At 33.2% G+C, this 13,438-nt stretch overlaps 3 protein-coding genes across 9 annotated transcripts; 1 reads left to right on the forward strand and 2 right to left on the reverse strand.

The window, feature by feature from the left end:
• Nucleotides 1-93: 93 nt before the first annotated feature.
• On the forward strand, nt 94-2,377 carry LOC124946824. Of its 2 annotated transcripts, XM_047488140.1 has the most exons (7): nt 94-366; nt 547-567; nt 642-905; nt 981-1,141; nt 1,233-1,423; nt 1,517-1,778; nt 1,868-2,377. In XM_047488140.1, exons 3-7 carry the CDS (start codon nt 655-657, stop codon nt 2,200-2,202), a joined length of 1,200 nt encoding a protein of 399 aa, XP_047344096.1. In that variant the 5' UTR covers nt 94-366; nt 547-567; nt 642-654; the 3' UTR covers nt 2,203-2,377. The 2 variants fall into 2 exon arrangements, with proteins under 2 accessions (XP_047344096.1, XP_047344095.1); XM_047488139.1 differs by lacking the exon at nt 547-567 and having other exon boundaries at nt 100-366.
• Nucleotides 2,378-3,863: 1,486 nt separating this feature from the next.
• On the reverse strand, nt 3,864-7,693 carry LOC124946818 (pre-mRNA-splicing factor 38B). 5 transcript variants are annotated; one of them, XM_047488121.1, is made up of 7 exons: nt 7,563-7,693; nt 7,096-7,190; nt 6,579-6,862; nt 5,941-6,104; nt 4,972-5,376; nt 4,424-4,675; nt 3,864-4,353 (listed from the first exon to the last, which is right to left on the reverse strand). In XM_047488121.1, exons 2-7 carry the CDS (start codon nt 7,118-7,120, stop codon nt 4,224-4,226), a joined length of 1,260 nt encoding a protein of 419 aa, XP_047344077.1. In that variant the 5' UTR covers nt 7,121-7,190; nt 7,563-7,693; the 3' UTR covers nt 3,864-4,223. The 5 variants fall into 5 exon arrangements, with proteins under 5 accessions (XP_047344077.1, XP_047344076.1, XP_047344078.1 ...); XM_047488120.1 differs by lacking the exon at nt 7,563-7,693 and having other exon boundaries at nt 7,096-7,329; XM_047488122.1 differs by lacking the exon at nt 7,563-7,693 and having other exon boundaries at nt 5,941-6,092; nt 7,096-7,327.
• A 373-nt stretch (nt 7,694-8,066) lies between these two features.
• Nucleotides 8,067-13,399, reverse strand: LOC124946791 (protein RRP5 homolog). Of its 2 annotated transcripts, none has more exons than XM_047488040.1 (6): nt 12,940-13,399; nt 12,676-12,738; nt 12,054-12,603; nt 8,641-11,952; nt 8,410-8,575; nt 8,067-8,307 (listed from the first exon to the last, which is right to left on the reverse strand). In XM_047488040.1, the coding sequence occupies exons 2-6, from the start codon at nt 12,736-12,738 to the stop codon at nt 8,136-8,138; spliced, it is 4,263 nt and encodes a 1,420-aa protein (XP_047343996.1). In that variant the 5' UTR covers nt 12,940-13,399; the 3' UTR covers nt 8,067-8,135. The 2 variants fall into 2 exon arrangements, with proteins under 2 accessions (XP_047343996.1, XP_047343995.1); XM_047488039.1 differs by having other exon boundaries at nt 12,825-13,399.
• Nucleotides 13,400-13,438: the final 39 nt, after the last annotated feature.

Here is a 13,438-nt window from a genome sequence, read left to right on the forward strand (position 1 = left end):
AAAGATTCTTATGGAAAAAAAAAAAAAAAAAAAAAAAAAAGAAGAAGAAAAAAAAAGTGAACGCATAATAGAGAATTATTTGAATAAGACTATTTATATCTCATCGGCGAAGGAAACTATGTAACTGGTAATATTGTAGAAACGAAAATGAAGATCGACATTCAAATTGTCACATTTTGCCGGCAACGCGCAACCGCGCACTCTACCGGTAACACGTAAAGTTATAATTTATATGGCAATAAGACACGAGGTATAATATATTCTTTCCCTTGATGGGCAGTTGCCACGACAGAATTCTTAAGTCGAAGTATGATTTTATCAATATGGACTAATCTATTGTTTATAAACCGGATCGATTTGAAATAAGTACGTATTAATCGTAAAAAAAAGAAAAAAAAAACGATTAAAAATATAATGGAGTTGTTTAATATCGTCTATTTAAATATCTATATTGACATTATTATATCGATGTATACTACTATCGTATGTATACTTTGCGAAGATTTCATTAATTTTTATATTTCTTTTATTTGGACAAATACAAAGTCGAAATTCAAAGTGGGATTAGTATGTAGAAAAGTATTGTGATTGATTGTTCGACCATTTGACGTATTTGTTTAAATAACATTTGTCTGAAATAGAGAATATATCATTATGGCATTACCATCTTCACGCAACCCAAACACGATATCGTGGAGTGGTGGCCGATCGCGGGGAAGAGTAAAGGTAGCTGAGGTTCCATTAAGAAGACCAGGAGAAAATCCATCCAGCAAATATAATCAATTCGTCTGCGATGACATTATAGAGAGAATAAATAATCTTGGTATAAATGAATTGATACCAGCGGAACAAATAAATGATATAGTTCATCTTGTTCATACTACAAAGGATGAAGAAACTTTAAAGTATTATTTTTAGTTTTATATTTAAAACAATATTCTCTTTCTTTCTTTCTCTTAATTAAAGATAGAACGCTTTAGGTTCATGTTTGACATGCTATATAAGCGTGCTTTGGAAGATAAAATCTTTGGCATAAAGTTAGCGAGTTTATTCAGCGATGTTACATTCTTTACCATCGAGGTTAATAAGAACCAAACTATGCGATATCTATTGCTGAGCACTTTGCAAAATGATTACAAGAGTGCGTCCCTTATTAAAATTTTACATTTACATATTCTATTTTATTTTAAAACTATAAAGCCAATACAAAATAAATGGACGTTATTTTACAGGAAGGAAAGAGATAAGAGAAGAAAGTGCTACGTTATTTCGAAACGTTGTTTCTTTACTTGGAGAAATTTATTATCAAATGACGCTAATAACGGGTAAACCTTTAAGAATATTGGAATTACCATTGCTCGATTATTGGAGCATGTTATTAGAAACCGCAACCGAGGAAGACATCGAGCTTGTTGCTACGCAGGTTTTATCGTCGTTCACTTTTTTTTCCACCAAAAGTTGCATTAAATTATATCAATTATATTATTAGAGGATATAATATAGTTTTACATTTTAGATTATTATTAATGGCAAAGGAATGTATAAAAGACCGGAATTGGATGAATTTATGTTAAATGTAAGAGAAACTCTTAGTAGAAATAATACCTTATCGAACGCAGCCAAGGGAATGTTGTTATTGATCATTGATTTGGCTAATCAACAATTTAATTCACTCCCTGTAAATTTGTACGATTATTATACGTCTCATCTTGGTACGAAAGTTTTGATATATTTACAAAGGCACAACAAGGATCTTAATAATGCTGGAAATAACGAAGGTAATATTTAATGAATTATATCTGCTCTTTTATCTGCTCTTTTATGTTGGTCGTATTTTAAATAAAATGATCATTTAATTTTCTATTAGATTTAAAAATTGTAAAAAGTTTGGAAGAAAATAAAAATGATACGAATCAAGAATCCGAGCTAGGTAGTACCTCGATGGTACAGTCTAAACAGAAAGCTTCGTTTAAGGATGAAAATTGTGAACAAAGAGATTATTCGGTGGTAATGAATACCGATAAAAAGAATTTTACAACAGAAAATACTGTTCCAAGAGCGATACGAGGGCCTGGAGCTAATAATACAAAGAAGAACTTTAAAAGTAACTCCAAACCTTTCACACATCCAATATCACCTAAGCCCGGTAATAGGAACAAAGGATGGGAACACGACGATCGATTTGAAGATGCTTATGATTAATAATATAAATAATGGACATTTAGTTCGTACGCAGTGCTGTATATATATATGTATATATATATATACATACATATACATATATATATATAAATGAACGTATGTGTGTAACTGGCGATCAAAAATGTGAAATAATTGAAAATAATTGTATTAGAAAATTAAAGCCTTTTTCAAGATACACGCAATTCTTCTTTGACGAATAGAAAATTCGCTTTGTTCATAGATAAATGGCCAAAACTGCCTTTGACAATGTTTTTCTCTAAAAACATGAAATTTTTATTAAATACACAATTTTTTAAATAATCTCCAATTCCTTTAATCTATACCTCTTTAGATTTTACCTCTTATTTCATTTCATGCAAGTCGTTATTCTAAGTTAAATGATTTATCACGGTATTAATCATACGAAATAAAGATATATTTTTATGATATTTTATTAATGTAACATTACAAGTCAAACATGAGATATTATTTTAAATACTTAATATTTCGCATAATGTTTCAATTTTTATATTAACGCAATTATATAATAAAGGAAAATATTTGAAAGTGACATTAGTTCGATGATCAACAAAAATCGAAACTGTCAATGTATGTATTTGTAGTAAAACTAAGCTATATAGTTTTAATTTAACCTTAATTTTTTTATCTCTACTTGTATAACATATATGTGACGGACGCACGCACACACGACACACGCAATATCTTAATGGATTAATCTTATGGAGATATTTGGGCTTACTTTGACCGGTTATGGCAATTATTTTGCCGAAACATTAAACAATGGTAAAATCTGCTTTTGTTGACGCTTTTCTCTTTTATATTATATCATATTAATATCTACTAAAACCAATTATACTTGTTGATAGACAGATTTTCTATCATCACGATGATGAAATTATTAATACATATATCAAAATTTGTAGATTATAAAGAACCAGTTGTATTACCGAATATTAAAGAAATTCTAGAAGAACGTTTACGTATTAATAAAAATCGGAGTTTCAGCGAAGTTTATAACAAGCTTGATCCGATTCTTGGTACTACCGATGGCTTTTCATACGGAAGTAACAAGCGCATATATTTGCAAAGAAAGAAAGGTTTATGGAAACCAGTTGGACCGACGGATATGCATAGAATACCAACGACGAGAGCGCAAGAGATTGGATTTTGGACAATGGATTCTTTATTATCCGAAGTAAATTGGTTCAAGTCGACAAAAAATTACGGCAGAAGATACAGCGAAATAACAAAGTATGTCGCGTCCGTAATATCTACGTATGTACGAATAATAATAATAATAATTAAAATAATAATAATAATAATAAGAAAAAGAATAACAACGTAACTCTAACTTTTATAGAACATTTCACGAACTAAGGCTCGCTGATCCATTGATACCTCTTTAGATAAATTTCATTGCATAAATTTCGTCAAAGATCTCGCAGAAAAAAATATATCAATATCAATGTCAAAATGTCATATTCGTCGATTTAAATCTTACATAAAACGTAATTCTACATGATATTAATTTTATAAAGAAGTTTTTTGTCAGAAAATATTATTTATCCGTTTATTTTATCTTACATATATACGTATATACATGGACATAAATATATGTACACAATATAGGACAATTTTATTAGAAAATAACACACATTATAGACGTCTTCCACAATTTATTTTATAAAAACATGGAAACTACATGTGTTGCACATAGTTGGATCAAATTTTGGATATTATTTTGTTGTTGGAGATGTTGCTCTAAGAATGGCTCGGCTCTAAATCGTGTTCATTTCCACAGTTATATTAAGACGTTTTTATTTGCGCGCGCGACGACGCACACCAATGGTGGCCAGTATGCAGGACGCGCGTACCTATGTACATGCGCATATGCATATTATACTCGCGCATGCTTACCTTACACCGTTGCAATCGTCATACATACACATCATCAAACATACGTATACACACGCACGCACGCACGCACGCACGCACGCACGCACACTTACACGCACACAAACTTACACGCACACACACACACACACACACACAAATTGATTTTTTGCAAATGTGTTTTTATGCGTCAATCTCATTCTTTTCGTTGTCGTTCTTTCTCGCGAGCGAGCGCTGCGGTATAATCGTATGGGGAACCTTTACTGTAAGAAGAAAATTCATTTAGAGACACACTTGATAGGTGAAAATAGGTATTTTCTAAAATTACCTGCTTCGGCGTCGATCCTTGTCACGATGACGGTCCCTACTCCGATCTCTATACGATCTATCTCTACTACGACTTCTGTAATCTCTTGGTCGTCGAGTTCTATCGCGACTACTCGAATGCCTAAAGTGTCCTCCTTCCCTCTCTCGATCTCGTTCACGAGCTCTATCCCTTTCTCGTTCTCGAACTCTGTCTCTATCCGCGTCTCGTTCTCTCTCTCGTTCTCTGTATTTGTCCTTACGATCTTCGTCAGACCTGTAACAGGATACGTTCGAGGGGAAGTACTGATGCAAGTGCCATCTAACCATCCTTCATATTTCACAATACTTTCTAATTCGATACTTTTATTTCCTAATTTCTAATAAATCTACTATTGAACGGCTATTTTTCTTTTTCATTTTCAAAAGGAAATAATAATAAAGGATTAATGTAACACCGTAAAGGTATTTATAAGGAATTCATAAGATATCTCAAAGATAGTGTTTCATTAGTTAAATTTATTATCTACTAATAATTAGTAACGTGATTGTATTCATACCACGTAGACGCACCTGGCTCGCCAGTGGCTTGCTCTTTCCGCCTCTCCCCATTGAGCTTCGTTGTCTGGGATATGACGTGGTTGCTGATTTCTCGTAAGATTCCCATTATCTCGTTGACCACTAGTGCTATTATTACTATATTTACCATGACTGTTTAACGTAATAGGCGGTTTTGCATTGCGAGCATTAATAGTTTGTTGCGGAAATCTTTCTGCCAATCGATGCTCTAGTTCCTTTTGTATAGGTACAGGTATTCTCGGAAAGAGCGTGGAAAACCATTCCAATTTCGTTAAAAATTGTTTTAAAATATCACCCATTTTCATTACTTGACCGCCACCCGCCTTTACATCTACCTCTTCTTCATCTTCCAAATAATCACTGTACCAACTGAACAAATCTGCTGGCGGTTGGGTATATCTGTTGTTGAATTAACATTACAATTAAATAAAAGGCGTAAGAGACAGATAATAATATCCATGATTAAGTACAATATCGACTCGATTATCCAAACTAATTCGAACTGTATTTAATATGCCGAGGTTACGGATAAGACAAAACTTTTTATTTCTACTGGTATTAGATGAGAAAAAGAAAAAGGAAGAAAGAAAAAAAAATTAATTTTTTTTTTCTTTCTTTCTTTCTTTTTTAATAAATCGTTATCCAAGGAAAGAGGATATCTCTTTTAACAGGTTTAAATTAACTTGGCTCATACCATTCTTATGTCCTCGGCTGGAACGTAACTTATTAGTCGCTCTGTTTTATGATTTCCATAAAATTAAAAGATCTTCGGTACCGATACCTTTGCATCCTTTTAATAACTATTGATATTTGTATTCGGCATAGTATGTCATAGTTGTATCATAATAGAAGGAATAATTGCGACCTACTAATGATAACAGTTCGATTGCACAAAAAAACCCCAGAGACATGCATGCTGGATAATCAAGTTTTTATTCCAATAATATATCGAAAATGGCCTACCTGATATACATAAAGCCCAAGGCACGGATATACGGTGAATCCAGATGATTAATTAGACCATTCAATTGCTTCCTGGTTAACCTCAATGTGAACAGTTTAAACAGAAGGCAATAAGCTGTTGAGACGATACCGCCAGCCCCTACGCCTCGTACCTGCATGAACCGCTAAATTTACACCCACTATGTCAGTTGATCACACTCATATTATAATATAACATATCAACCAAGAGCATGCTACTCTGCAATAGGTACTGTATTAAATGCTGCTACAAATTCGAACCTTTTCGTTTTGTTAATTCTTTTCTTGGGCTTTTCCGATGCAACATACATATATACATATATACATATATACATATATACATATATACATATACATATATATATATATATATATATATATACATATATATATTATAGTATCTGATATGTCATATTAAAAATCTGTATGCGATATAACCTGTTTTGAATATCTTTCAATGCAGGTTTTTACCATCAGATTTTGTTTCAATTAATTACACAGGTAGTTTGAAGGACATTTATATACAAAACAAATATATCTTTGTTATAACTTTCGTCTTAATTCAATAGATACCTTAATAACATAAAGTAACAACAACGTTTTGAAAAAAACATACTCACGCCTCCACACATGCCAGTTTGGCCTGCCGTTTTCCTGCTCCCTTTTTCCCATGGTTCCAAATGTGATACTTTATAATAAATTTCATCTATTACTTCGTGATAAGTCTTCAATTCATATAAATTCACTTTAAAGTAATGCGAAGATTGAATGTTTGTCAATATCAACGGATTCAGATTCATGGTTCTTTCGTTGCCCCACAAAGGTAAGACATTAGACTTTTTACCCTCCTTTTGATTTGATCTCCGCTCTTCTTCGCAACCACTGGAATTGTTCCATGGTGAACCTATATATGAACATAATTTTATAATCCATCTTCCTTCGAATATTTCATTTATCGGCTCTAGATCGATTTTCTTAATCGGTACAATAAAGTGAGGTTATGTGCGCCACGAAACATCAAACTGTTTGCAAACGACTTTTTGCATTAATATAATAACAATGCACCCTTAACTTACTCGAAAATGATATAATATGCATTTGTAATTATTATATTGAAACGATAAAAGTATTACTTACCGTCTGTACCTTCTACTTCTTGCATATTTGAATTGTGAGACTCTTGGAGTCTCAACTTTTATAACTGCACTTGACTTATGCGTTTTGATCTATACCTAATAAATATAAATTTGTTTTTATAAACAAATAACTTTTTCCCAACAAATTATCAACACAATAGACTTTATTAGAAACTCTAATAGAATATCCAGCGTGCTAAAGAGAGACAGAGAGAGAGGGGGGGGGGAGAGAGAGAGAGAGAGAGAGAGAGAGAAAGAGAAACTAACGTCAACGCAAAGGCAAACGCAAAGAAAGAAAAAAGAAGTAACATGGTATACACACATGATTCCTACCGTGCACTAGTTTTATTTTACTATTTAATGGCAAACCATAATTTATATTATTTATGAAGAAAGAAATTATTATAAAATAGATTTAATCTAATTTATATTTAGTCAAATATTTACTTTAATTCTACAAAAAATTACCTTGAATGTCTTTTTTCTCACTACGATGTTTCCTCATAAAGCGTTTCAGGAAGTGTAAATCAGCCTTTAAAAAGAGAAATGACCGAAATAGGAATCAAAGATGGCGTCCGTCTTGTGTTTTCCGATAGAGCTACCTATGAGAGATATGTTTTTCGATAAATATGTCTCGTTTCTTTCTCTCCCCCCCCCCCTCCCCTCCCCGACTCACTCTTATGTCTTATGTCAATTTAGATATTTTATTTGAAATTTTTCTTTTGGCAATTTGTATAAATTACCATTCGATATCCTAGGAAAATTTCATTCAATTCGGAATTTCAGTAGAAATTTATTTACTTATGAAAAATGACAAAAAAATAATAGTTATTTCAAATTGTTGTAAAAAGTTTTGTTATAAAAGTATGATAGAATATCTAGTTTCACAATTTTTAATTGTAAAAGACGTCATTGTAACAAAGGTTGTATTAGTAGTTTATAGGTAGTTAATAGGTAAATAGCAATAAACGATTACTATTAATTCTTTTTCTTTTTTCTTTTCTTACAATATAACGATACTATAAATATATTATATAACAATCAATTTACACGTTCGCCACATTGATTCTCTATATAATCGGTAGCAGCACGTTGTACATGCTCTACATCTTCTGGTGTACCATGCTTCTCTTCAAAGGAAATGAATTTTTTAAAAAGTACTTTCATCTTTTTTGGCGGTAAATTTTGAACAATCGCTCTCTCCAACACTTTTCTGTAAGTATATTAAAAAATTCGACATATAAATATACGAATATTTTTATACTCTTCAGATGTTTTTTTTTTTTTTCAATTTTAAAGGAGAACAATGTTTTACCTTGCAATAGAAATTTCTTCCGACTTTACCAAAGAATCTACATAAGACGACCATATGTCAACGCGTTTGGGATATGAACTTAAAATTTGTTCAAACAATGTTTGCGATCTTTCCTTTTCTCCAAATTGATTTTCAAGATTTGCAAAACGTAACATTATATTCACATCTAAACATAAAGTGTAAAATAAAAAATTGGATTAAATGTTACAAGAAAATTTAATGATTACTCACGTTCTGACGATGGCAAAGATTGTAGAGCACGTTGCATTACTTGTCTAGATTTATCTTTCAAGCCAAGTTTTAATAAAGCACCACCACATTCCGGCCACACTTTTGGATTTTGTTTAAATTTTCCAATGAAAGTATTAACTAATTTCTCTAATTCAAATTGTCGTCCTGCTTCAGCGTGCACCGTTAACATGTGCGTATAGACTTTTAATGCGTCGTTAGTTCTTACGGCCTCTTGAAAAACATCATTGAGAGCTTCAGGCGTACCAAATTTCGATTCTAAATTCAACCAGGCGTTCCATACATTTAATTTTTCATTTTCTTCCCGAAAATTTATCGTTTTAATGGCTCTTCTGGCAATTGCTCTTGCCTTTTCTACTTCCGTCGCTTGTAAATGATAAGCCATATATTGCAACCAAACTAATGAGCTATCGGGACTTGCCAATACCAATCTATCGAACTGATCTACCGAGTTTGGCATTCGATTGCTACTTGCCAAAGCCTCTTCGCGTTCTCTAATTTCACGTTCCTTTTGTCGTTCTCGTTCTCTACGCTGGGCCGCACTTAATTTCTTCACCTTCGATTTTTTCTCTTGCTCCTCGATGTCGTCTTCGCTGTCGCTAGATGTTTGAATATCAGCTAATAATCTTGCGTCTGGCATAGTATCCCAATAAAAACCACATTGAGGTATACCAAGTACATTTCTATCGGTTACTTTCTCATTATCTCTCTTATCTTGATTATTTCTATCAATGTTATTATCATCCTTTGGATTTTCTTCATTCCCAAATTCAATCTCAGCTTGACTTATGCCATTAAGATTTTGAATTTTCTTTTTTAATTTTTTCTTTTCGCACGTGACAGATTCTTCCTCGAGCTTTCTCTTTCGAGATAATTGATCTCCATTGAATCGGTCAATAGAATTCGCATTGTAGAAAGAATTTTCCTTTGGATAATTTTCCATCCTCATCCGCTCCTCTTCATTAATACTTACGCTTATTGATTTTCTTTTCAACGTACCTTGTTGTTGGTCTCGTATTACTTTAGATAATGCGGCTTTTCTTGACACTTCAAATGCTGATTTTAACATGCAGATCGGCATAATATCAGATTCGTTTTTATTTAAAATGGCATAACACCTAATGCGAGATAAAAATATATAGGGCCTCGGGTCAGGCCGTAAGTCATTCACATGACGACGAGCCGGTAAAGCAGCTAACGTGCCTTTCCCTTTACCCTTCAATACAACTAAAATGAACCATTGTGAGACCATAACAATTTCTCCGCGCAATAAAGTTTTAGCGGGTAGTTGAACGTTTTGTTTGGAATTAATCTTATGTACGATACTAGGCAATAACGTAACTTCAACAAATTCATGGACATAATTGATCCACAAAATTTTTCCCGATACTTCATCACCGACTTTTACATTTCCACTGTAATGATCTTTACGTACCGTACCTTCCAAATTCTTTTCTAACTTTAATACAAGACCATGACTCGTAATTTTATCAATTCTTCCATTAACGACCTGTCCGATGCTCGCATTTAATATCGGTCTGCCTTCATAATACGGATTACTTATCAATTCTTTTATCTTATTGAAGTAAAGATTAAGAAGATCCACCGATCCCATTATTTTCAAACCCTCGTCATTTTCTTCCGTCCATAGCTTTTCCAATGACATGGTTAAATTTAATTGTTCTTCCTTCTTATCAATATTAATGATCTTCACGAATAACATTTGATTTGCATGTATCATGTCATAATTGGAAATCCTATTATATGGAACAAAACCATACTTTTTATAATTGTTGATAGGTAGTACAACCCTAATGCCGTCTTGTGCAATATCTTTAATCGAGCACGGTATAGAATCTCCGACTTTGAGTTGCTTTAATTCTCGATGTTTTTCGTCCGTTAAAAATGTTCTGCTTAATAATAAATTTGGCTCGGTAGCAAATACTAATGCTGAAATAACATCGCCAGGTATGGACTTTGACGCTAGAAGTCTGCCAATCTCGATGCACGGTGCCATATGACCAGCTGGTAAAAATCCTTCTTGGGGACATTCACCTTTACCTTTAATCTGCATACGTATACCTTCGGTAGAAGCTTCTATTATATTACCTTCAACGACCTGTCCAATCAATAATTCTTCACCATTCTTCATATTAGCAATGTTACTAATTAAATTCAATTTCATCTTTCCTTCAGTTTCATTGACACTTTCGATGTATACAGCAATCGTTTGACCTATCGAGTAATTCCAATTTACGGAAGCAGTAGTTCTCTCTAAATATACGAATGGAAGCCAACCCTTGGCTTCTCCAAAAAATCTTATTAACAATCCATTCTTATTAATTTGAACGATGGTACCATGATGCCTTGTGCCGCATTTGGCATTACGTACGTCTGACAAAATGGGCAAATTACTCTTTAACAATGATTCCTTCAATGTAAATTGTACTTTCCTTTTTTCTACGTTTACATTCAAAACTCTGGCTTCGATCGATTGACCAACTTTCAACGTTCCCATGGGATTTGATCCAAAGTCAGATATGTGATCGGAAGCAACGGTTCCAGTAATTCTTCCTATGCTGACGGTCATATAATTATTTTCAATATTAATAGTTTTTATCTTTACGCGTAATATCTCGCCTATGGAAAGATCAGATTCCGTAAAATATTTTTCCTGCAATTCATCCTGTTTCATCGTGCATACATACATTTTCTCCATCCAATTATAGAACAATATTCTGCATTTATGCACGGAGTCAGGTATAAATTTATTAGTCACTTTATCGAACCCGACGTCAGTTCTGTGAAGGGATACAAAACCGCGTGAGCGCGAGTCTAACCTTAGGACGATGCCGTTGGATTCTCGAAATAAGACGGTTGCCTTTTCAACGATCTCACCCCTATTCATTCCATTGTTATCTTCGTGTGACCATCCAGCCGTTTCTGTCATTTTCTTCGTAATTAAACTAAAATATCCAAATTTGACCGTTGGCATAATATACATTAACGTTCCATTTATCGCCATGTCCTCCGTATAAGACGAAACATTATTATCCATATAAATTCTATTTATATAACCTATATGCCCTTTGCCGTACGACACCTGTAATCCATTTGATAAAATCTTTCGAACACGAAGGGGAACCCTTGTTCCGGGTGTAAGGACGTCTAACGATTCTATCTCATAATCGGCAACCTTGTGAATTAATTTCTCTTTCGTTGACAAATTAATGGTCGTAACATTGTTCGTCGTTTGCAATTCTTTGATACAGCAAAAAATCTGCTTACCTACAACTAATACATACGACATAACGTGCATATTATAATCACAATATTTACGTTGTCATTAATCAAGTAAAAGAAGTATTAATTGTCACAGTTATAATAATACTTACAATATTTTTTGTCCGCATCTACATCCTTAATAGATATAAATGCTCTTACATTTGGAATGCCTGTGTCTAAGATATAACCATGGTCCTCTACGCTGCTCACAGAACAGACCAATCTTTTACCAATAAACAAATACTTAATATCAACATTTTGATTTATTAAATGAGATTCCAGAGACAATTTTATATTCCATTTTCCATCCGCTTGAGTACTTTGAATGTAACATACAATATATTCTCCTATATCGTATAATTCGGTTAAAGGTTTATATTGAGACACCTGATTTACTTCACCCCTGACTATACTTATTAATAAATCATTATATGATTTGCCAACATTAGGTGCTGTCAATTGGCCATTTAATCCGCCCGGTAAAGAAACGATTAATTCATATTCTTTGACTTCGCAAATTCTTCCCAAAATCGTTAGGCCTTCGCATAGCGTCGCATTAGATAAACGTTCCGCTGTACGAGCGATAAAGTTAAATTCCTCGTCGGATTCTTTGGCAACTTTTCTTTTCTCCTTTTTCTTTCCTTTTTTCTTCTGAAACACCTGTCAAAATATATTCATTTACTCCAAGTTGTAATAAAATTTTAATAAAATAACGCCAAGAAACTTGCTTACTTGTACGGAATTCTTTATACTTTTACGTTTTTCACCGCCTCTTGGGAAACTTTGTAGAGTCATCTGAAAATTTTCCAACGAAATAAGAAACTTTTCCAAATAACAGATATATACGAATATTAATCGGAATAAAATTCGAGATAACGTACCGTACGTATCTCACGAGAGAAGGTTATAAATCTATTATTACGACGCTTTGAATAATAGACAGATATGGAATTTTATTCTATCTATCTAAAATATTAATTTGAAAAATTGGTTAACCTTAATTCTTAATACATATGCACGTGCAACTATATGTATTTGGTTGTATGCAAAAGAATTTTATATTCGTCGATTGAACGTGCGTTAGGCAACGTCGGTGGCCTGTGGCGACCTCGTCGCGACTATTACGCCTCCTCCGGCAGGGCCGATAACTAACGGTGTCACCAAATGCACACGCATCAACGAGAACCGCCGAAATGATCTTTCGGAGATTACAAGCCTCCTGAAAGCTCCTGAAAATCATGATTGAACTATTCTATACAATTATTATTACGATGTGCTCGATGTCTGCAGCCGAATCACATGACTGCTTTTATAACGTTGTTCCATACGTCAACTGTTTACGCCGTCAATGAGAACAGCCATAATTTTTGACCGACTTTAATGAACAAGGATCTCATTCATCTTCGAAGATGAATATTTAAGCGAGGACATTTTCTTAAAAAGTAAAGATCTACTTGTCATATGGTTTTCTTCTGTCAAATCTATTACTATTATG

The sequence above is a fragment of the Vespa velutina genome, chromosome 2 (assembly GCF_912470025.1).
Source record: "Vespa velutina chromosome 2, iVesVel2.1, whole genome shotgun sequence".
In the NCBI taxonomy this organism is placed as follows: Eukaryota; Metazoa; Arthropoda; class Insecta; order Hymenoptera; family Vespidae; genus Vespa; species Vespa velutina.